The sequence below is a fragment of the Rhodnius prolixus genome, unplaced genomic scaffold, assembly GCF_049639745.1.
Source record: "Rhodnius prolixus isolate KJV_2025 unplaced genomic scaffold, Rpr scaffold_14, whole genome shotgun sequence".
Classification (NCBI taxonomy): domain Eukaryota; kingdom Metazoa; phylum Arthropoda; class Insecta; order Hemiptera; family Reduviidae; genus Rhodnius; species Rhodnius prolixus.
In genome coordinates this window covers 2,221,913-2,247,316 of record NW_027411594.1, presented here as the reverse complement: position 1 = coordinate 2,247,316, position 25,404 = coordinate 2,221,913, and the positions used below count along the sequence as shown (strand labels likewise).

At 37.0% G+C, this 25,404-nt stretch overlaps 1 protein-coding gene across 2 annotated transcripts in view; it reads right to left on the bottom strand.

Moving 5' to 3' along the window:
- The window catches only part of LOC141451641 (neurotrimin-like), a 324,652-nt gene that overhangs the window by 79,471 nt on the left and 219,777 nt on the right, over nt 1-25,404 (bottom strand). For both annotated transcript variants that reach the window (XM_074123100.1, XM_074123101.1), the window contains exon 3: nt 21,062-21,269. In XM_074123100.1, the coding sequence (XP_073979201.1) occupies nt 21,062-21,269 (208 nt within the window). The remainder of the gene's footprint in view (nt 1-21,061; nt 21,270-25,404) is intronic.

Genomic DNA, 25,404 nt, shown 5'->3' with positions numbered 1-25,404 from the left:
TTTAGCTATCCAGTGGTCTAATTTAATTTTGGATGTAGACGATAGATTCGAAACTATAATGCCAAACTGTAGCCCCCGATTTTGTTATCATTAAGTTTTTTGGATTGCCTCCATATGATAGCAAATTTAAAGACGTATTCACGTCTTTAAAAACGTGGAAAATTCCACTTTTTCGGCTCCTCTAAAATTTCCATAAACTTGCTTATTTACAGTTCTGGAACAGGAAGTATAGTTAAGCTTTCCTCTAAAATGTTATTTCATTTTGACCGGAAATACACATTTTCCAAAGAACTTTTTAGTTTTCTGACAATTTCTCAAAAAATACTTAGTATTCTTTGCAGTTATTATTGGATTAATAACTTCCTCTCCTAGGAGCTTCTTACAGCTCACTGTCCGATGATGGACAGTGTTGTCTGTAACGAGAGAACACTGTCCGGAGGCCGGCAGTGCACTGGAAAAAGCTCCGGGCGCTAATGACCTCAGCTGTTAATGCGCCCCCCCAAAAAAAAAAAAATTTAGCTATGCAAGAATTTGTTTTTTCTGCATTAACTATATAATTCAGATTGAAATTCAGAAAAAGCATATGTTTAAAAAAATAAAAAATCTAAAAAAAAGGAAAGAAAAAACTATGAAATAGCAAGAAAAACATTTACCATTAATTTTTCATTCGCTCCAGGATTTTCAGTTTTTGTTTTGTTCTGTTTTGTTTGTTTGTAACTGAATTAGCCATTTTTTATCTTCCAATCCACCAATGAAATAAAAAGAATAAAAAAAAATGGGAGGTGTTCTTCCCCCACCACCGAGTGATAGAAAATTCTCTAAAACACCTACACAAAAACACATTTACACGAACACTAACCACCGAGTTTTACTATTGTTTCTTTCGCTTGGTATTTTCTATTGGGGGTTACGTAAAATCTCATATGCTCTATAGAAAAGTTATAAATTGGATGGACTTAATTTAAATGAATGGTATCTGGGGTGTAGGTTTATTATAGATGGCAAGTTTCTGGATTCAAAATATGGAGCAGAGGATTGTATTCCTCTATTGTTTGTAATGGTGGAGGTATGAAATTAGGGGAAGAAATATTCTACAGATAAAAGAATCAATGCTACTAATCTTTGTTGTAAACTCTTAATGATACCGTGATTTTCTTCATAGAAACTCTTCTTGTAGAAGACCTTTCTACCATTTTCCAGGCATCGCTAGACATGTACGAGAGTATCCTGGAAGAAAGTTATTTCTTCTTCTTCCCAGGCGCCACTGTGGCCGAGCGGTTAAGAGGCGAGACCAGCAAAGCTAATATGCATTGCGGTACTGGGTTCGTTTCCCAGTCTTAGGCCTTGGATTTTATTTAATGGTTAAATGAGAAATAGTAAAGTACGAGGGTCGTTTGAAAAGTCTGTGCAAAAATAAAAACTACTTAATTTTTTGGGGTAAACCTTTTTTATTTTTCAACATAGTCTCCTTTTAGGCTTATACACTTCGTCCAACGCTGCTCTAGTTTGTTGATCCCTTCCGAATAATAGGATTTGTCCAAGTCTGAAAAATAGCCATTCGTTTCTGCAATCACCTCCTCGTTTGAATAAAATCTTTTTCCCGCCAGCCATTTCTACATATTGGGGAACAAATAGTAGTCCGAGGGAGCCAAGTCTGGAGAATAGGGGGGATGTGAAACGAGTTGGAACCCTATTTTCATTAATTTTGCGACCACAACTGCTGAGGTGTGAGCTGGTGCGTTGTCGTGATGGAAAAGGACTTTTTTGTGGGCCAATCGTGGGCGTTTTTCTTGCAGCTCGGTTTTCAAACGGTCCAATAACGATGAATAATATGCACCTGTAATAGTTTTACCCTTTTCCAGATAGTCGATGAGGATTATTCCTTGCGAATCCCAAAAGACAGTCGCCATAATCTTTCCGGCCGAAGGAACGGTCTTCGCCTTTTTTGGCGCAGATTCCCCCTTGGTAACCCATTGTTTAGATTGTTCTTTGGTCTCAGGTGAGCAATCGCGGCACCCATCTTGCGGATAGCTTTGTCATGTCCAAATGTTGATGCAAAATATTATATACCCGTTCATTTGAGATGCCCACAGCACTAGCAATCTCACGCACCTTCACTCTTCTGTCATCCATCACCATATCATGGATTTTATCAATGATTTCTGGAGTAGTAACCTCAACAGGGCGTCCAGAACGTTCAGCGTCACTTGTGCCCATATGTCCACTCCGAAAATTTTGAAACCACTTATAAACTGTTCTAATCGAAGGTGCAGAGTCACCATAATGTTTATCAAGCTTCTCTTTAGTCTCCTGAGGCGTTTTGCCTTTCATAAAGTAGTGTTTAATCAACACATGAAATTCTTTTTCGTCCATTTTTTGTAAATCACTCGACTTCCTCGATTCAAACGAATGCCAAACACAAAGAAATAGACCGATCTGGCTGAAACTTGGTGTGTGTTCTTCCAAGTGATGCTACTAACTAAACATAACCTCAATACGCGCCAGTAGTGCTATCTCTCTGACTTTGCACGGACTTTTCAAACCACCCTCGTATGTTTGCTAGTCGCCTCCGTCCACGACACCTAGTAAATGGTAGTTGGACGTTAAGCCCCGCCTGTAAAAAATAGGCGATTACTTACTTATTTCTTCTTCTTCCCATGGTGCTACAGTCCTATAGTAGGACCTAGGACCTCGTTCAAGAGAGGGAGTGCCACTCTTCCCTATCCTCGGCTTTTAGGCGCCATCTTCTAACACCCACCTTTCGCAGATCTCTTTCTACGTCATCCAACCATCTTATCCTGGGACGACCTCTACGTCTTGCGCCCCCCTCTCCCACGGGTGACCATATAATACTTTTTTCGGAACTCGATGATGGGGCATTCGTGGCAACATGGCCGAGTGAGAAGAAAGTTAATGCCCAAGAGAATTAGAAGGAGATTTCCGGTTAAGATTCTATTTCTTGTTACCTGTTTGGGCAACTTTTGTGCTTATGTCTGTATGAATGGTTTGATTGGTGATGTAGAAAGAAGCCTAAAGTAGGTTCAATTTCTTGTTACCTGTTTGGGCAACTTTTGTGCTTATGTCTGTATGAATGGTTTGATTGGTGATGTAGAAAGAAGCCTAAAGTAGGTTCAATTTCTTGTTACCTGTTTGGGCAACTTTTGTGCTTATGTCTGTATGAATGGTTTGATTGGTGATGTAGAAAGAAGCCTAAAGTAGGTTCAATTTCTTGTTACCTGTTTGGGCAACTTTTTTGCTTATGTCTGTATGAATGGTTTGATTGGTGATGTAGAAAGACGCCTAAAGTTGGTTCTATTTCTTGTTACCTGTTTGGGCAACTTTTGTGCTTATGTCTGTATGAATGGTTTGATTGGTGATGTAGAAAGAAGCCTAAAGTAGGTTCAATTTCTTGTTACCTGTTTGGGCAACTTTTGTGCTTATGTCTGTATGAATGGTTTGATTGGTGATGTAGAAAGAAGCCTAAAGTAGGTTCTATTTCTTGTTACCTGTTTGGGCAACTTTTGTGCTTATATCTGTATGAATGGTTTGATTGGTGATGTAGAAAGACGCCTAAAGTTGGTTCTATTTCTTGTTTCCTGTTTGGGCAACTTTTGTGCTTATGTCTGTGTGAATGGTTTGATTGGTGACGTAGAAAGAAGGCCTTAAGTGTAGAGCAAAGCATTTCAGCGTGCAATGACTGCAATTTTTTTTGTTTTACACGTTTAATTGAACCCCAAATATTTGAGCTTTAATGTATTTACATCGATTAGTTTATGGTCGCATAGGAATAATTTTTTTGAGCTACTCGTATTAGGTAGAAAGTCTATTAGGTAGAAAATTGGTTAAGAGCGTCTGTTGAGTTCTGTTCTCTTAAGTCCAACCAAGGCTTCTCTCGTAGTAAATCCCTAGGTAGCGGACTAAGTTGGCTTCTGGTAAATGAATTAAATTATACGAACATGTTAGGTGGAAGAGAGATTCGTCGAAAAGTGGAAGTTCCTCTGGACTCAAAACTGAAAAATTGCCAGATTGCATTTACTTTGTTAAACGAGAATTTAATGAAAGGAAAGAATTAATTTTATTTCTTTAAAACGGACTAATTTTATTCGCTCGGTTAGTTTTTCTTTCTTTCCCAAATTTTACAATAAATTTGTTTTTCTTTAAAAGAAAGAAGCAGCAGGAAGAAGTGAGAGAGAGCAGTAAGAATCATTGGGCAACACAAAGCCTTTCCAATTAGCTTCACTAGAGTTCGCCAGTCTGCCTTACCCAGATCCTCTTCACAGCCAGAGTAATTCCTATCTGTGTTTTTGCCCCTCCTATCCATCCGACCTCACCAAATCCAGCATCTTTACTTTCTCATCAACTCATCTGCTTCACTGCCGCCGAACCCCCCCGCGTGTCTAAAACACCACCTTTCAGCATCCCCCTAACACTTCATCTTCTTGTTCCACTTCCACTCGTGTACAATCCACTTTTGTTCCAAATTAGTTGCAAACCCCCGCCGAACCATTCCTCCGCCGTCCATGCTGAGCACAAAATTCTGTTCATTTCTATTTCCTTATTCCAAATTGTACAAACCTTCTTCTCTACAGTGTCTTAAGAGTTAACAAATTTTCTCGGCAATGTGTCTAGTGAATAGAAAGCAGAAAACAGCAACAACCTGCAAGTATATTTCATTTTCAAGTGTTTAAGAAAGGGGTGCTCGGTGGAAAAGGAGAAAATGGGAAAATTCAAGTTATGTATACAGCAGACTGGTGAAAATACAAGGAAGGAAATTGCATAAATCTCCGTACTTCTTACTTGTACTTCAAGTATAAGATCCTAATAATTGAAATACATAAGAGCGTAAACAATAGCTCGCGGAAACGTGTTGTTCCTTCGTTCAATAACCAAGTTTTTCATTGTTTACGCATTTAGTATTAGCCAGGAGCGGTGAATCTAATACATGGAGCCGTGAATTATGTATTAAATTGATCGCATTAACTATTTTGTGAGAAAAGATGCTGCAATACTTGGCAACAAAGCATTGAATGTAACTGAACATGTGGTTAAGTGTGGTGATGGAAACCTATCTTCACCATACTGATCAATCTACCTCAGGAGATTCTAAAGAAGATTATGCTAAATACTCCGGGATAGATCGTATTCCGCAAAATTAGAATCCGCGTCAACTTCGGGAAGGGAGAATGTAAAGTATCTGCTAAGGGTGGAGCACATAAACAGGTGGATATGGGCAGTACACGTCTTCAGAATGTGAGGGAGATCTCTGAGCAAAAATGTGTCGATTGTAGATTGTATTAGAAGGGCGGTTCCACCAAAAAGGGGAAGGAACGCAGGCAATCCAAAATGCCCATTGTTCCCCACCCACCCCTCAACTCATGAGAGATACCGGGGCTTTAAAACAACAAATCCTGCTGAAACTTGCCAGATGCTAATTTAATAAACTAGTAAAGTAGTGACAGGACACTAGGGAGCATGGAGACTTAATCGCCCAGTGCACTGAATAAACCTAGAAATTTCGTTAAGATTAACAGATGCCACAATCTCTGGCAGGGAGACATTTGACCTTCCGAAGATGAGCGCTGCACCATAGATTTTTGGTTTCCCTTTTTTCTTTTTTTCTTAAATTGTAATTAATTAAATTGCGCAAAATATGATAAGGCTAGTGTTTCTCGAAAAGGCGCGTTATCACAGAGATGAGCGATTGAGAAGAGCCGACACTAATGTTATCCATTATCTGCTTTGTCTCCCCTATACAGTTAGCAATTAGAGACAGATAAAGCTCATTAGTTAGATGAAGTACATCTTATCTGCTAATTTAGCTTACGCGTTTTATTTGCTCCTCCCCAAGCAGAGTGTGACTGATGTCTTACATTGGTATAGCACATCATCGTTAAAATTATAACTAATTCTTAACATCTCCTATCTCACATAATTAGTACAGACACCTGTTTTCATGTGCGTTAGATTTGAGAAGTTTTACTTTAATTATCTTCTCTCCTTATACTTCACTTTACGATGCTCAACATCCGCTGCAATTAATTCTTTCCAAAATAAGGCTAAGAATGCTTTGTTAGAATATTTAAGCTCTCTTATTAAGATAGCACTTCTTTTCCATAAGAAATTCATAGTAAAGCTCTTTTTAGTTCAGTTTACGAAAAATACGGTGCCTAAGTGACGTATATCTCTCGAATTGATAATTTTAGATGCGTGATGAAATTCTAGACTTCAGCAAATTGATAAAATTAATCTAAATGTCTCTGAAAGATAACAGTGTAAAAGTAGTGATTCGCGCGATGCTAAAATCACAAGAATTTTCAGCAAAGTCTTTGAACTGGGGATATGAAGACCCGATTTTTCCAATTTATAGTTATTTTCCGCTGCTTAAGTGAGAATCCTGGAGGAACTATTTGTCACTTTCCATCGGAAGCTTTACTAAAACAATCCTAAAGGGTTTTAGAAGAAAGGGCAAGACAATAAAGTACAATAAGATAATGGTCAATTTTTTTCAAATCGGGCTTCTTAATGTCCAACAACCATAGTAGTCAGGGTCAGAAGCACACACCTAACATAAATTATCTTTAAGCGAACAGGGAATCTCCCATTTTTACATCTACGCCACGCCAGATTTGAAATAGCAGTAAAATTTAAGTAGGAAATTTAAAGAAAGAAGGTTAATAATAAATAATCAACTTAGAAGATTAAACCCGTAGGGGGAAGTGGACTAGCCACTTCTTCAGGGATCTTAGGCGTCCCTGCGGGTATCCCAGCCTAACAACACAAACATAACATTTACACCGAAACCTCTAACACTCGCATGGGGGGGGCTTGCAAAGGTACTCAATGCGAATAGCGATATATGTTCAGCTCATTACAACACAAACTCATATTTAACATATTTATGTGCACATTTATCATCTCACAGACTCTCATCATTCTAATCCTCCAAATTGACCTGTATTACCTGCATCAAAGACCCTAGGTTCTTTTCCTGTTTAAAACATGGCCCCATTGAAATCCTCTTATCGTGAAGCTAAACTCCACCTCATATCCCAGTAAATCCTAGACATCAGCTGTACTCGATGTCTCTAGACCTCCTGAATTGGATTTCCAAATGTTTCGATGGCTACTACTTCAGGTTGCACTTCACAGTTACGCAGTACCATCATTGTAACTGATTGTATATATTATACAGGTGTAAATTCCAAAATAAAGAATGAAAGAGGAATGTATTTGTATCTATCCACTAAGTTTTATACACTTCCTTTGCTTAACTTGTTCCTTTCTTAAGATTTACGTTTTTCGAATGTCCTATATTTATATACCTGAAAAAGACACTTGTATATTAAAAATATGTTCTTCGCATATCGATAGGTTATAGAGGTAAAACGAAACTTTGATAGAACTGGGCAATGTTGCTAAAATATATGGGAATATAAAGTGATGTGTAATTTATAGATGTACATAGAGATAGCTGGGTTACTTACTTATTTAACTGAACGAGGCAGACATACTTCATGTTCGGTCCCATGTGAGAACTGATCATTGCAATGCGAGCCCGCTTACTGCCAAGAAACAAGTAACGTACATGTTTTTTCGATGTCTGCATTCATTGGATTTCCATCGTTTTACCTTCCACTGCGATATGAGTACGCGACGAGGTCGACTATATTAAGGAAATTTGAATTTTTTGCCGGATGTTGTAGGTACGTAACTTTTTGAAGTCAATTTTAAGTTATTAAAATTCGATCACGTGAGCTCCATTGCGCTATTTACACGGGAAAACTACTCTTTCTGATTGCACAGCTAGAAATCAATAAGAAAAGGGTAGATTTTTTTGCCATTTTCTTTTGTTACTAAAGTTGACAAAAGGTTCTTATCTCATTAGGCTGTTTACAGGAGAATGAACACGGTGTAAAACTCAAGGATAATATATTATATTACGCGACGAGCGAACTCTTATCTGTCCACGTTGGCGCCCGAAATGGGAGAAGCGTCCTTTACCAATAAGTATGGACAAGCTACTCAGCGGAAGAGATTTAAGGCTTGAGTAAGGAGTGCCGAGACCCAAGCAGCTATATACTCTAGCTGGCGAACTGATTGGTATTCATTAGAAGCAGCGTGTTGTGAGCCGCTGGCTGGCCAAACTTCTCTCTCTTGAAGACCCCCAGCTTAGCACACAGAAATCGCCATCTACAATTCAACACATTTTTCAACAATCTCTTTTATTTTACAGCCGCACTTTACTTTCCATATTAACCTCTTTCATCCGGAAAATGTCCTTCCTTTATCCTTTCTCATCCACACACTAACACACATACTTTTCCCTCTCTTTCTCTCCTTTAAATTCATTGTAAACCGTTCAATGTTAATTTTATGATCGATTAACATTATGTAATTATCTCGTTAGCTTAATCTCAATGTATCGATGTGTTAAGAGAAGATACGGAAATACTTTGGATACACCAAAATAAATAATTAGTAAAAGAAAATTGTTTCAACCATAAAGTGGCGTCGATTTCGCTAAATGAAACATGGAAGAGCAAAAGGCGATTTTTGCTGCTATATTCAATAAATAATAAGGACCTTTCAACGAGGAGGAAAAACCACGGCCTGTGAGAGCTTTTCCCAGAAGCCGCTCTCCAGAATTAAGAGACTGATTAAACGGACGGGTCTGCAGGGCGAGACACAATAGATCCAAAGGGGTCGCAGTGGAGAAGGCCTTGGGCCGCCCTGTTAGAATCTTATCTTATCTTAAGGCCTTTCATAGAGTTTGGTGTTCGACTTCACTTATACGAGGGTCATTTCAAGTTAACAATCTGTATAATATAAGTACAAATTAAGTGTATTTCACATTTAGGTGTTCTTAAAAATTAAAAAACAAAATTATATGTAAGAATGTGGACAATTACGTACAATGAGAGAACATCGTGTGAGTGACCTCATTATTATAAATTTACAATTAAGTTATATGACGTAGTAAGTTGCCCATAGTGAAGATATCGGCTTCATTATCCCTAAAGTTTATCCCGAGTAAACAATCCCACAAAGACACGCCGCCATATATATTACAATATCAAACAGATCCATCCTGATTTCCTGATTGATTCCAAGCTTACACTGTTCCTAATTACACTGATTATACCAAATTATATTGGCGGAATGATTTGGTGGAAAGGGGGAGTCAATTTAATTGGCTACGAGATTGTAGTTAGTTAAGTTGACCTAATCTAGAGTAGAATCTTCGTGTGAGTGTGTGGGTTATGTGCAATTGTAGTGTGTGTGTTGGTTAACAAGTAAAATTGTAGTACTACAATAAATCACTTTAGCCGTGTTTATTGTATTAAATCACTAACACAAACACCGCTATCAAGGTCTCATTTGCTATTATATCATAGTTGGTTATGTACTTAATGTCAATATGTACCTAAACTAACTAAGGACAATTAATTAACGTATTATTTGATTTTAATAACAGCTTCATCTGAAATTCTACCAAAATTCAATGTAATTTAAGTTGGCCAGAGTTAAGCTCTACACTTAAGTGGCATTTTGTTGTCATTGAATGGTGAGCGTAGAATACTCAGTTGAGGTTTTCATCTTGAACCACCCTAAAATGTATGAAAATATATGTGTATATATATTTTTTAAAGTAAAGCAATCGCCTATGTTTCAAGCAGGCTTTACGTCCAGCTACCTAATTAGGTGTCGCGGACGGAGGCGAATAGCAAACATACTTTAAAGTTAAAAGAGGATCGAAGCTACTAAACCAACAATACATCTTTGCTTTGCGGGTCTAGCCTATAACCGCTCGGCTACCGTGGCGCCTAATTTTTTTCTAATTATAAGCTATAAAAACCTTAATTGTACCTTAGGCTATATGCTTTATTCTTTCGAATGTCTTTGGCTAGGCTTCAACTGTAAATGGAGTACGTTATTGAACTTAAGTGGGTAGCAAAATAAGTACACCACCCGGTTTTGAGAAGCTCAATTTTGAAATTTCCTAAGAATGCAGTGCTTTCTAGAGGGAGTAACGGGAAGTAAAAAAAAGTGAAATCTAAGTTCACTAAATGCTACGTCAATTGATGTACTGAACTTGGTAATTATGAACATCATGCGAGCATTTTTTAACATCAAAAGATGACTAAAAGATAACTTTTAGTAAAGTAGTTAAAGAAATTAAATGTATCAATTAGAGATTTAAATCTAAAATTTGAGGTTTTTTTTATTTGAAATTTTGTTCTTTGAAGAAATGCGTACGGCTCTAATTAGTACAAAAGTTTAAAGACTACAAAATAAAAAAATAACTAATAGAGATGCAAATTATGGGAGAAAACTTCTACGAAATGTTTTTAAAATTAGGTCCAGAGGCAAAGAGTTTAGCTGGGAGTTAAAGGGTGGACGTTTGTATGAGTGTGTCTGTGAAATTGTAGATTTTTGGACACTTCCTCTGTTAAAGAACGGGTATGCATGTGTTCTGTGTGAACTACAGAATGGGAGAGAGGGGTGAAAAGAGCGAATAGAGGACTTGTAGTAGAAGTAAAAGCATGCGGAAGTTGTGGAAGTGATTGTTGTATAAGTGTAGAAGAGAAAAGCCGGAAGTAACTGTGCGGGTCTCTGCCAGGAAATCTAATTACAAAACAGGAATTGGGATGAGGAAGAATGAGAGAGAGAGAGAGAGAGAGAGAGACAACTGAGTTTAAAGTGCGAATTAGTGAGGAGCAAGAGTGTATTCACTAGAAGAGAATTTCAGTAGGCTTGTTAATTATATGGGCTTTGTATATGCTGTACCAGGAGAGTTTTGTAATAAAGAGACATCAGTGTTTGGTGTACGTGCAAGTGAAGATGCGACTTTGGTTTGAAGAAGAACAAGGCAGAAGAAATGGAAAGAGCTACTGAGTGGAGTTCAACAGCAGTCAGAAGATTTGGCAGCGCAATGCTTAGCGCACTCATGTTTCAAAACTAAGTCAATTGCTTTGCTACTCCTGGCTGTGCTCATTATGTCTGCGTTGCGTAGTGAAGCCAACATGGTAAGCTCTCCTCTTCCATGACGTACCTGTTTATTCATATCTGTTGCAGACACACTACAGCTTTACAGTTCCATCCCACAAATAATACCTTTTATATTAAATACTTGTATTAATTCACACTTCACTAAACTCGAATAAAACTTCATTCCCCGTATTTGAGCAAATATAAAAGCTTATAAATTGTAAGCAATATGGTGAAGTAAAAGGTTTAAATTTTGTTTCAACAATTTTCCCATTATTATGAGTTTATTAATGGTTCTCTCTGAAACTTTACGAGCTTAATTTAACTCAATTTTCACTTCTTCTCAATAAGCTAGGAAATTATTGCGATCGCATCAAAATTTTACCGGTAGTATCTTCTTCTTTTTTTTTAAATCTCCTGAGTCCAAAAATGAGGTTTTTTTTTTTTTAAATAAAGTGTTTTGTTAATTGTTTAATTAAAGTTGTGTTATAAGAGAACTTGAAAAAAAAAATTAAGTAATTCCTAAGTATTTAAGTACAACATCCTATGCTTATAAATTCTCATATTAAAACTATTAAATAAAATCCAAGACCTAGACTGAGAATCGAACCCACTAACCAACAATATATCATAGCTTTGCGGGCCAAGCCTATAACCGCTCGGCTAATGGGGCGCCTTACAATATTAAAACCAATAAATAAAATCTAAAGCCTAGACTGGGCAATCGAACCCACTAACCAACAATACATCTTAGCATTGCGGGTTTAGCCTATAACCGCTCGGCTAATGGAGCGCCTCACAAGATTAAAACCATTAAATAAAATCCAATGTTTTGACTAGAAATCGAACCCACTAACCCAACAATACATCTTAGCTTTGCGGGTTTAACCTATAACTGCTCGGCTAATGGGGCGCCTTACAATATTAAAACGATTAAATAAAATCTAAAGCCTAGACTGGGCAATCGAACCTACTAAACCAACAATATATCATAGCTTTGCGGGTTTAGCCTATAACCTCTCGGCTATCGTGGCGCCTTTACAAAAGAACGTTTAGTATTGAATTCTCTATTAAATAAAATTAAAGGATAAATAATAATTAATAAATGAATTAATTATTTGATATAATATTTAATTATTAGAGATGAAGATTAAAAAGCGTTAAACACTTTGATGTAAGCTCTTATCTTGGATTTTGAATGAGAGTTGTAGGCGAATTGTCGTTAACATCTTTTAGGCCAAAGGAAGTTGATCTTTGTACTTGTCTTCTATTATTGCAAGTAGGGCATCCTCCGAGTGTCGGTGTTGAGCCAACTTGGAGCTACTACGTCTTACAGCCAGCCAGCCATTCTATCTAGATATAACAATGTTAAGAACTTCTTGGTACAACTTTCAGCTTTTGACTAATGTCTGAGAATAATTCATGCACAGTTCTGTCCCTAACCTGCCACTCTATCCGCCCTCTTCTCAAGACAATTATAACCCTTTATCCACTTCTTAACCTCTCTCTTTCTCTCTTACTTTCTTTGACCCTCATTTAAATCCCTTCAACTCCCTTTTTTGAAGGATAAAATAATAATCCTATCCTCTTTAACATGCCCAAAAACTTGACATTTCTAAAACTAGATTACTAAATTGAACCATTCTTAAGAGGAACTGTTGGTAGTGTGATTTTCTTCTAATCCCGAAAAGACTTCTTATATTTAGTTATTGATTTTGTGTTCACCAATGAGGTAACTGTCTCCTGTGTCATTTTTAAAATATTAGCAGCAATAAATTCTCTTTGTTGGGATTTTATTAATGAATTTTAACTATTTCAATGAAACGTTCAATATAATTAAACCATTAAGTACGCCAGCTGATTTTCTACACACAATTACCACCCTCGCTGTACATTTTACCAGCACAATGTGCAGCACATCTAGAATACACACGGTAATATGTGTTATTCTGAAAGAACATCGTGACAGTAGTTTAAAAGTTGTCTGCCTCAATAAATATGAGAGTACTGCAGTAGCCGGCTCTCTGAGATAAACAGTCCATGTTTTATTAAATATTTATGTGTTACAGTTGATGTGATCAAACGCTAAGATGGTTCCGCAATGCAAGTGTTCATTATTTTTTTGCCGTCGTGGTTATTTTATCATTAAAATTTTGAGAAATTACGAATTCGTTTAAAAGTGGGCACGAGCATTATTTAAATGCATTACCGGCCTGAGGAGTTGTTCTCTCGTTACAGGGAAGTCTGTCACTGTAGCTGTAGGTGTAGCTGTCTAGGAAGAGCAAATCTAAGGGCTGCCAGTTGGATTCGAACCCGGAATCATCGCGTGGGAATTTAGTATGAAAACCAATCAGCCAACCGCTTCCAATACGAAATTGAATATATGATAAAAAATCATTTAAAATGTTGATTTATGATTTTTGTCTAACTTAATTAGCTGGATGTAATTCCTAATTGAACAGCCTATGAAATCTTAGATCCATCATTGTCACGGAAGAAAATAATTGAGAAATTTAAGGTGGTTTGAAGGTCTAGAGACAGCTGCTTCGCTATTCACGAATCCGGGATGTTCTTTGTTCTCTGAATACAAGAGGAAATCAAGTTTATAAAAATTTACTTGAAGACTTGAGGTACAACGATCACCAAAAACAAAACTTCTTTTAAGGCTAATCATTCCGCCGTAGGAGGGGAAGTGGACTAGCCACTTCTTCAGGGATCTTGGCGTCCCTTTGGCGGGTACCCCCAGTCTAACAACACGCATCACATTTATTTACACCTGAAATTCACACAATACCTGCTGAGATGTATGCAACTACTTGGGGTTTAGCGTACACACAGACAAACTGTAGCTCCTAATCTCACAGTCGCACTTAATACACGTTAACGTGAAACAGTTCACAAATTAATGCAAAAAAAACAACAACCACAATTTAGAGAGCCACAATAGATCTTTTTGGTCGCAGAGGACTTTTCAAATTCTACAATCTACAATGACGGTCACTACTCTGGTTTTCCTTTTAAATAGAAAATATCTAACTTAGATCAGAAAGATGAAAATTTTCTCTCATCTCTTTGGGAACAATCTGATCCGGAAAATTTAGTCACTGGCCTTTTTTTCATCGGTATTGATTAATATTTCTAACATTGTGAGCTCATTTCCGGGTACAAAGGAATTCCATTTTGACCGGTGATTTTAATTTTAGTTTTTACAAATACACAGAAGTACTATTTTACTTTTTTATGATTCAGGGAATCTTAAAAATTGATATTTTTGGTAGCATTGAAATTCAATTTACCTGGTAATTTGGCGTAATTGTAATAATTTCTTAAACAGTAGTAAAAGAAAGTAAAAAACAGAAGAAAAAACAAATTTGATGACGTTAAAAAAAGAAAGAAGAGCAATACGTAGTAAAAGTAATGGATCTATTCGCTAAATGATGCTTAAAAGCGTACAGTAAATGTTTAAACAGAAGTAATGAGAACACAAAAGACCAGTAAAATAGACTCACAATGAGGTAGACAACCCCCACAGACAGGAATGTATGTTAGTCACGCAGCAAACTACATCACCTGAAAACGTAGGTGGCTGGGAAGTGCATGCGGTGTTGAGCTATGAACGTCAGTGGGATGGAATAAAAAAGTGGTAGCGGAATTTCTTAGTTTGTAGTTAGTCCCGGAAGTAATTTAAATGTTTCCGTTAAAAACTAAAACACCCCCACCCGTACTTACGAACAATTTCAGAGCGGACAAAATCTGGGAAATGTTGAAAAGAGTCAACGTTAAGATTATGAAGGAGTTTCTCTTGCCTCTTGAAGAAAAGCTGTTGATGATGATGAAAACATAATGAAAATCTCCAGCTGATGAAAGATGCCGCTATTCGTGGAAAATCTGTAATAGGGACCGAGTTACATCAACATCCTTTCCTTCTTGTCCAGCTAAATTTCCGCAAGAATCTTCATATTGATGATAAGCGTACATCACTTCCTGGGTAACTGATAGTAAAACCTTTATTTTCTGGCGGTACTACATTAGGTGTCTTGGTCAGGGCTGCAAGTGCATAACTCAACTGCTGAAAATGAGGTTAGGTAATACGCTGATTAAAGTAAAGTAATCACCTATTTTTCCAGGTGGGGCTTAACCGTCCAACTACCATTTACTAGGTGTCGTGAACGGAGGCGACTAGCAAACATACAGGGTGGGGCAAATGTATGAACCGGTTTTAAAGGGATGTAAAACAAAAACAATTCAACTTACAGAAATTATGTTTATATTGTTTAATTCAGTACAGAATCTAGTTTTTTACATTAAGTTTGAAAGATGATATCACGTAGGTGGCGGCCGTCAGCCGCGATGCACTCTTGAAGGCGAATTCAGAAGTTTTCAACCGCTCTTCTGCACATTTCGATGGGTATTGCCGTAACTTCCTTTCTGATTCTGGCCTTATGTTCTTCCTGGGTATGTGGACGATGTTTAAAAACTTTTTTCTTTATGTACCCCCCAAAGAAAAAAATCACAAATGCTCAAACCGTCACTGTCACCGCTGAGCGCTATGTGACAATGTTGGAAGAGGTTTTTGAACCTGAGCTGGAAGAACTGACGGCCTACGTGATATCATCTTTCAAACTTAATGTAAAAAACTAGATTCTGTACTGAATTAAACAATATAAAAGTAATTTCTGTAAGTTGAATTGTTTTTGTTTTACATCCCTTTAAAACCGGTTCATACCTTTTGCCCCACCATGTACTTAACTATTTCTCATTTAACCATTAAATAAAATCCAAAGCCATGACCGGGGAATCGAACCCAGTACCACAATGCATATTAGCTTTACAGGTCTCGCCTCTTAACCCGCTCGGCTACCGTGGCGCCTAATACGCTGATTATATCCGCTATAGATCCGCATCCCTAGCCGGTTTCAGAAGTTGATCCATCGTTAGAGATAATACAGTTAAAGGTAGAGATTTTTACTTTACTTATGTTTCCGTGTCAGACTACACTGAGGCAGCGTGCTAGAGCTACCCCCAGAAAACGCCACAACCCGAATTTTCCCAGCAAAATGCTAAGTTGTCAAGAAATTGCTCTTTTAGGAAGAAAATCGTGACAGAAGTAGTTTTCTTTCAAAAGAAAGTTTTCTTTTTCAATTTTATTTTTTCTTTTTAGAGACGCGAATAAACCCAGTAGGGGATAAAAAGGAACCAGACGAAGTGAGGGAGGAGTACTGCGGTCAACCGTACCCCCTCTCTTCAACAAAGTCTACTTACTTCAAGTTTGTACTTAAGTACATACTTAAACCTGAAATCTTGCCACCATTTTTAAAAAAATAATTTTTCTTCTCTTTCTCACATAGCGCTCTCTTTCTCCTTCTGACGGTTATGCTATAATAATTATTACAATAAATTACTTTGATGTATAAAATTTATAATTATATAGTACGAAGTATTTATAATATTATAATTGGAAACACTAAAATAAATTATAAATTCTAATAAGAGAAATTTATGTTTAATATACAAATATTTTATGTTTTAATATTGTAATTAAATTTGCTCATAATTAAAACTATGTTCATACTCGTATTTAATGATATTGGTGTAATAAATTAATTCTACTTCTTTTTTTCCAATTATTAACTAAATAATAACGGAAGTAAGTGCCGCTCTTAAAGTCCAGATTCTCTTCTCATTTCCGTTACACAAGGACTAAATTATAGAGATTAAGTTTATAGGCTGGGATGGCTGCAGGGTTACGTTTGAAGAGATCTCGGATCGCCTTTGGCCTACTGCACTAAATGATCTCTCTAACTTTGACTCCAGTCTCTCACTCTGGCGGCTGTACCTAGAGAATAAGTCCATAGAATAGAATCATGTGTGTTTGGTCTCAATTCTTTGATGACAGTTTTAGTCATGTAGCGATCCAGGCGGCTCCAATTGTAGGTAGACGATCGACTTATAACCGTTAGTATCTAAAAACATTTACTAATGACTGCGGATTACAAGCATGTAATAGAGGAACTACATCCTCCTTCATCTTGGACCGGCGATCAGTGTAAGTGGAAACGCCGGGAGAAGAATTTTTTCAGCACCAATTTTCAGATCTCCGACCCATTGGGCGGGAAATCGCCGCTATACTCTTGGATCTCGAGTACGAGTTGGCAGACCAAGATTCGCACAAAAGATTTACCATGTAGGGAAAAGCTCAGCGACTATATTAGCTAAAAAAAAACCAGTGGCTGTGTCATGGACACGGCCGTGTGTTGTACGTGAATACATTTACGTAACGGGTTATATTTTTTATAATATAATAATAATATATTATTAAGCAGCGGTGTTTTTCTTTTGTTAGCTTCAATGAGCGCAGATACCATAGACGATCACTCACATCACACTTATGTCCGAATGGATTGTTGACAAACGTCTTAGTGAAACGTGCACTAGCTGCTGCCCAATGTGTCTTCATAATCGACGATCGAACACAATCTATGCCCATACAGTCCGTTGTCGATGTAGAAGCGATTTTATCATCCACTTGCATAATTTCAACCGCCCTAGCTGCAAATGTACTGACACCGTCATTGATCCGCTCGGCCGCATTCATTCTTTTATGTTCCCGGCACAGCTTGACTCGGTCATATGGTGTTTTATTATTACCATTCGATTGTTCTTGAGAAGCCCTTCCCAACCGTATTCGGTCTCTGTATTTGGATTTGGCGTTTCGACGCGTATAGGCCGACATTATATATTTTTGATAATATTTTTTTATTCTAACACCTTATTATAATCACTGTCACTATTTTACACTAATGTTTTATATACAATCGATAGATTGTGACGACAGCTGACGATTAAAACTTAAATGAACATCGTAGTTTCTCCGAGTCAAAAGTTATACTAATTGCAAAACTCGATACGCAGCAAAATGATCTCAAAATGGTAGCGCTTCCCCCTCCACCGCACGCTATGCGTCACCATCCTCGCTTATCGTAATGAATTCTTTGATCCTTTAGCTATCCAATGGTCTAGTTTAATTTTGGATGTAGACGATAGATTCGAAACTATAGTGCCAAACTGTAGCCCCCGATTTTGTTATCATTAAGTTTTTTGGTTTGCCTCCATATGATAGCAAATTTAAAGACGTATTTACGTCAAAACATTGTTCTATAAATTCGTGTAAAATTAAGAAGCGGAAGTCTATTTCTAATTTACTAGAATTATAAAACGGACATGATTCTGCTATATTAATTTTGTAGCATGTTCTATTAAAATATAAAATAATTTAGTTCATTTGGTGAGAGACATAAATTTTGAACTGGCACATTAGATACTGAGTATTGTCCATGATTTTTATTATTTAAGGCGTAAAAACAAATTACAAACGTAATTTCTCGTACGAAAAATAAAAGGAATCCTGGAAAATGATATACCGTTTGAAAGCCCACATTAGACAAGGAAACTTTTATAAAAAGTGCCAGCACCTAGGTCTGATAATGATCACGTAAGGGCCTAATGAGTTTTCTTCAAAAATTTCGATTACTTTTATTCTTCTCAGTATCCAGGAGGAAGATTGAGGCTGTTTGGAGAATAAGTTATGCTTCGAAATGGTATCAATTTTTAGAAAATTTATCTGTCCTTCTAACCGTGTCATCAGAATCAAATTCGGACTAAAACTTTCTGAGTAATAACATTTTTATTGGAAAAAAGTAATGATTTTAGAAAAAAAATTTTTAAGTGACGTCACTCAAGAACGGAGGAAAATATGAAGTTGGCCAATACGTCATTGAACTCCACTTTAGGTGTACTACCCAGAGTAGGCCTATGGACAATACTTACTGGTTCACCCTGTATACAGAACTATCCATCACTCGGATAGTGAGCTGTAAGAAGCTTCTAGAAAGGAATTACAAACGTTTTAATGGACTGTATTTATTCAATTATTTTCGCCCTAAAATAAATATACTTGATTTGATTGATTGATATTCTTGAATATTATATTTGGATCTCATGTTCCTGCCAAACCCATTCGGAATCAATTTCTATCAATATTTATATTAACTGTGTTAACTAGATGTATTTACTTAATTTATGATACTATAGTTATTATCATTCATAACTCCTTGGTGTCATTTTAACGAATTACCAAATTTGAATTCTGCTTAATGCTAATCATAGATTTGATGCATTGAAAATAAACTTTTTAGAGTTCAAAATATATAATTCCGCGGAAAACGCCAAACTGATCGCGACATTTTTCTTCTTAAGCGAGATAATAGAAAGGAAAGGAGAGATAGATTTCATGAAAACTTTAAACTTATTATTATTAAAAATGAACATGATAAAGACTAGAGCGTGCATTTGATAGGGGGAAAAAAATGATCTACAGGAAGTTAAAGTGCTGTTGGGAAGGAAATGGTCACAAGTTTTCCATTCTGGCGGTGATGTTGATCGAGCGAATTTTCCTTCTCTCTCACTTTCTCCCATAATTCTCTGACTTGCTCATGATCTTTGTTGTGAAACTGGGCTAGTTGAGCCCATAGAAGAGAATGGATGGTTACTGTAATAACAGACTGGTGCAAAATGGTTATCACAGTAAATCTGTTACACTTTGTCTAAGGCTAAATGTTTTGAGGAGAAAGCTGTATCTTTCATTTTGAATGTGAGAAATTTCTAACAATAGTTGCTAGGTCAGTGTAATTTACCCTTTTCCTACTCCCGGCTGTTCATCCTCTCCTTTTCCTAGGCCTCCTTATTGCCGCCTACAAGGAATTTCCAACCCTTAACCTTCTCATCCTACTAACAAACCCTGTTTATACAAAAGCCCTAACAAAGATGCTGCTTCGAGACACAGATAAAGAGAGAATATCCGTTGTAAAGCTCGCCGCTTCTCTCTCTGTCCCCTCTGGCAGCGTCTCATCCCTTTTCACTGGAATATAGACAACAAGACGTTATCTCTTGTGCAAGCAGTATACTACCAAGTTTCTAGGTCTCTGGTCGGGCAAGGCTGGCCACCACAATGCGCGCGGAGACTCAGGCATTTCCTTTTGTAAACACATTCTGTTCTCTTTGCCGCCTTCAGCTGGGCATCTACCCTCCACCACCAAATAACCTTGCAGCACCTACCACCATCACTAGCAGCATCTCTTCCTTCTATTTCTCTCCAAATTTCTCCCGACCATCTTGATTTATCTTCTTACTTCGTCTATGTCTTAATCTTAGTGGTTTCCATCTTTAAACCATTTTGAAACAACAGTTTAGTTTCATGATGGAAACTATAAAGGTTAATTCTATTAACTAAAATGGAAAAAAACTTCGGTTCGATGTTCACCCGACTGTTTCTTAAAGTAAAGTAATTGCCTATTTTTTCAGGCAGGCTTTACATCCAACTACTAAGTTAGGTGTCATATACGGAGACGATTAGCAAACACACTTTACTGTGTAAATTTCTCATATTAAACAGTAAATAAAACCCAAGGCCTAGACCGGGAATTGAACCCAGCACCACAATACATATTAGCTTTGCAGGTCTCGCCACAAACCGCTCGGCTACCATAGCGCCTGATTGTTCCTTATGTTTTTTTCCAGCTTAGAAGCTGAATGTTAATTGGCTTCATTATATTGTCAAATCATTAAGAAAGAACAGTAGGATTTAGTTGAGCTGTAGTGGACAGAGTCCATGGCTGTTCGTGACATACTTTGCCTTCCTGCTTATGCATACCTTCATGATGTCTTTGCCTTCAGTTAGCAAGTTTGTTAGTAGGACTACTTTTCGTTCCAGAATATCCTCCAGGTTTTGTCCTAATCGTGCTTCAACAAAACACATTCTAGTGGATGATTTTGGGATCAGCGCTGTCTTTTTCATTTTTTATTTTAACCTGATAGAGGTTCTAGATGCATTGACAATTTATCTAATAAAATGTATTACAGACGGACATATTGGAGTGATTTATAAAAATTATTGAAATGAGAAATTTCAACGTCTGACAGTTTGATGCACATTTTAAGCTGGAAAATGTCTTTCAATTTTCCCTGTTTAAATGGCTTTTCAATACAGACAACAAACAATCCGTAGATTACTTACCATGAACATCGACACAGCCAATCTGTTTCTTCATGACATTAGTATTGATCTGACACATATAGCATCCTCTGTCCGACTCTTTTAGCTGTCTAATGTGAAGACGCCAAGTTCTCTGATTGTCGTGTGTCACAGATACTCGAGCATTGTGGGTAACCACCCTGGTGTGCAGGCTAAGTATGGTCTGATCTTCTGCTTTCAGCCAGCCAACCTGAAATGCAAGAAAATTATTCGATATTGAATAAAAGATAAAATGAAAAGTGAAATGACCAGAAATTCTGTTTTAACGTCAATTTCCATGATGAGTATTTCAAGGAAATGTAATAAGTCTGTACCAGAGAAGTACCAAGGGTTTTTATTTATTTATTATTTATTTATTGTTAAACTCAAAATGATGGAATAATCGATATTCCATTCTCATGAATATTTCATTGATACTAATTCCGTACAATTCACTAAATGATACTTTCTCAACGTTTTTTCTGTCAAAACTAAAATACTTTAGAGGTAAGCGTAACCACCTCCTCTCTCCCAGAAATGCCCAAAAAAATCAAGTATCCTTTAATAGTACTTCTGGTGGATCAATTTTGACCAAAACCTTATTTCGTGTTCGTAGTCTAGTGTAGGCATGTCTAAACATGTCCAAATTTTTACTATCTGTGATTTTCGTTTTTTGAATGAAACATACTAACTTGTGCAAACACACTTGAAGATCTGCATTCACTTTGAATTAAAAGAAAAACTCTTTTCTTATCCTGGGATACTCAAAATTTACATTTTTCGAGGAGAAAACTCAAAACGAAAACTTAAACAATTGTAATAATTTTCTTATGTAGAGTAAGAGAGTAAAATTTTAAAAAAAAATGGAACTTTTTTTGAACGAAATAAATAAAAAAAAAAGATAATAATAACTACGGGAAAAAAAGGAAAAGGCGGATGATGTGAAATGAAAAGGATAATTAAATAATTTTTCTGTCAACTTTCTTGGAAAATACGCTGGTCACGACATTTGAAAACAAACCCTAGTCACGCTAACTGAAGCTATATTTGCATAAACAATTGAAAATTAGTCTGTCTTCTAGTTGCCAACTAAATTTTCACTTATCATGGTGAAAGAAAATTATTTCCCTTATAACCCAACAAAAAATTATAAAAGAAAAAAGAAGGGTATAATTTGTTTTTCCTTTCATTATTATTTATAGTATATATTTTAATTGTGTCTTAACAGTGCACGGCTGACTTAATTATTGATCAAATTAAAGAAGTGCAATCTTGCGTTTTATCCCTCGGTTTTTCATCGAGGCTGTTATTTAGAGAACATCTGAATAGACAAGTTTAATAGTTGCCTGAAAATTAATATTAAAATTAGAAAATTAGTTCTAGTTTTTCTCCTTGTTAACAACATTTGTCGAGTAGTCTTTTCAACGATCAAAATTGACCCTGACGAACAAGCGAACACTATATACCGCTCTACTTGCCCCAATATGGACGTACGGAATACAGCTCTACGGAAGCGCCAAAAAATCTAACATCAACAGACTTCAAACCTTACTATCAAAAATTCTAAGAACAATAGTTAACGCTCCCTTCTACGTCTCCAATCATACAATACACTCTGATCTAAATATTCCTCTCGTTTCTGAAATAGCCCAATCTCGCTACACAAAATCAACCATTCAAATCTACACAGTCACTACAACCCTCTGATGCACAACATGTCTACCACAACACTTCCTTCTAATCCTCAACGCAGACTAAAGCGGCGGTGGCCACGCGACCATCTCAACACAACACCGACCTCCTAGGATGGTTGCTGTGTAAGCTTGCCAACATGGCGAACTAACTGGCTTCCATCACTGGGATGGTCGTCGTTCACTCCACTCGAGTATGTAAGTGCATATATGTGCGTGCGCGTGTATTTGCGCCATTTCCTTACCCTCACCCCTTTTGCTTGTTGCATCTATTACAGTTGCAAACTAAATAAACAAAGCCAAGTTGCACTGAAAGCCCTTTACTTCTTTCAGAACTGGCTCTTCCCTGGCTTGGGAATCTAAGAAGGCACTGGAACAACTGGCTCGGTACAATAAAGTTCGGCTGGAATGGGTGCCGGGTCATGTGGGGATTAAGGGGAATGAAACAGCGGATCAACTTGCCATGAACGGAGCTAACACTCCTTTCATTGGCCCTTGAACCTGTCCTGGGGTTCACCAAGGGTGCAGTCCGTGAGGCTATCAGAGATTGAAGATTGGATGATGCCTTGGCTGTGTAAACAAAGAACCCAAAGAGACTCTGTGCTTAGGCAGAAATCGGATAACTCTGATCACAGGCCTATTCACGGGGCATGGTTCAGAAAGCATCTGTACAAGGTGAGGCTTATTCACCTGTTGTTCGATTGCGTTGCAATCAAGTGGTTGCGCTATGAAACCTTTGGATCTTTGAGACTTTTAGAAGGATTTCCTTCTAAAAGTGCTCTTAGGCTGTCATGTGTGTTTCGAATTCCATGTTTGAATAAAATAGTATAATACAGGAAGTCAGCAAACAGTAAAAGGAAGTCGCATGAGTTTTACACTAGTTTTTTTTTTTATAGCCAACATACGAGGTGTGTTCAAAAAGTAACGGGAATTTTTAAATTTCGCGGGTTTGGAGAGTCTGATTGTAAATTTTTTTTTTTTATTATGTTGGTACACATGCCCCTGAAGTACGATAAAATTTTCAGTAATATTCATTGTTTACTTCTTAAGTGGCAGCCGTTAAGGTTAGACGTGTTTTTCGAGCTTGGCGATTTTTGTTTGTTAAAAAAAATGGATCAAAGAATTTGTATTAAATTTTGCGTAAAAAATGAAATAAAGTGTGTGAAATGTTAATAAAGGCATATGGTGAGTCTGCTATGAGTAAAACAAGGATTTACGAGTGGTATAAGCGTTTCCAAGATGGCCGCGAAAACGTTGAAGATGACGAACGACCTGGACGTCCAAGCACATCAACAACCGATGAAAACGTGAAAAAAGTGAAAGAAATGGTTATGAACGATCGCCGAATCACAATCAGAGAAGTCGCTGATGATGTTGCCATATCAATTGGCTCATGCCATGAAATTTTTTCGGATGTTTGGGTATGAAACGTGTGGCAGCAAAATTTGTTCCAAAATTGTTGAATTTCGAACAAAAACAGCGGAGAATGGAAGTTGCTCAAGAGTCACTCAATGAAGTCGACAACGATGCGGATCTACTGAAACGTGTTATAACAGGTGACGAAACATGGGTTTACGGATATGATGTCGAAATTAAGGCTCAATCGTCCCAGTGGAGGCATTCTGGATCGCCAAGACCGAAAAAGGCTCGACAAGTGCGATCGAATGTGAAGGTTATGCTCACTGTGTTCTTCGATTTTAATGGCATAGTGCATCATGAATTCTTGCCACAAGGTCAAACAATCAATAAGGAGTACTACCTACAAGTTCAACGCCGTTTGCGTGAAGCAATCCGAAAAAAACGCCCGGATTTGTGGCAAAACAATTCATGGATTTTGCACCACGATAATGCACCTGCTCATACTTCATTGCTTGTTCGTGAATTTTTGGCCAAAAACAAAACTTTAACGATGCCCCAGCCTCCATATTCGCCAGACATGGCTCCATGTGACTTTTTTCTATTTCCAAACATAAAGAGAACATTAAAAGGCCGTCGTTTTACAAGCATAGATGACATTAAAAGCGAATCGCTGAAAGAGCTGAAAGCTATCACAAAGATCGAGTTTCAGAAGTGTTTCGAGGATTGGAAAAAGCGCTGGCACAAGTGTATTGTATGCGAAGGGGACTACTTTGAAGGCGACAATATTAATGTAGATGAATAAATAAATATTTTTTTCAAAAAACGAAAATTCCCGTTACTTTTTGAACACACCTCGTATAATTTAATTTTTATTAAGGGCATTATTAGGAATATAATTCAAAAATAATAATTTTATTATTACGATTTTATTATTATTACTATTTTGATGTACACAATATTTTCTTTTTTAATTTAATGAAAAATAAACTTCGATAAATGCGGAAAATCCTGCTTAGAGTAGCAATTTTGTTTTGTTTTGGTTTCCCTCAATTTTTTTTTTTATCAATGGATATTATCCTGGAAAAACTCTTCTTTCTTTTTTATTTGCAATTCAGCAATCTATAATAGTATTGCGGGAAAAAGGATACCTATAAAATGGGGTTTCCGTTCGATTATGGAAATTGAGGGAGAGAATACTAACTGGTTAGAGGTGGCCGCGTTTTCCACCTTTATTTAGACCCAAATCTCTATGGCTTCAGTTTTAAACCAGCGATGAATTCCAAACCCGTTGGTTAC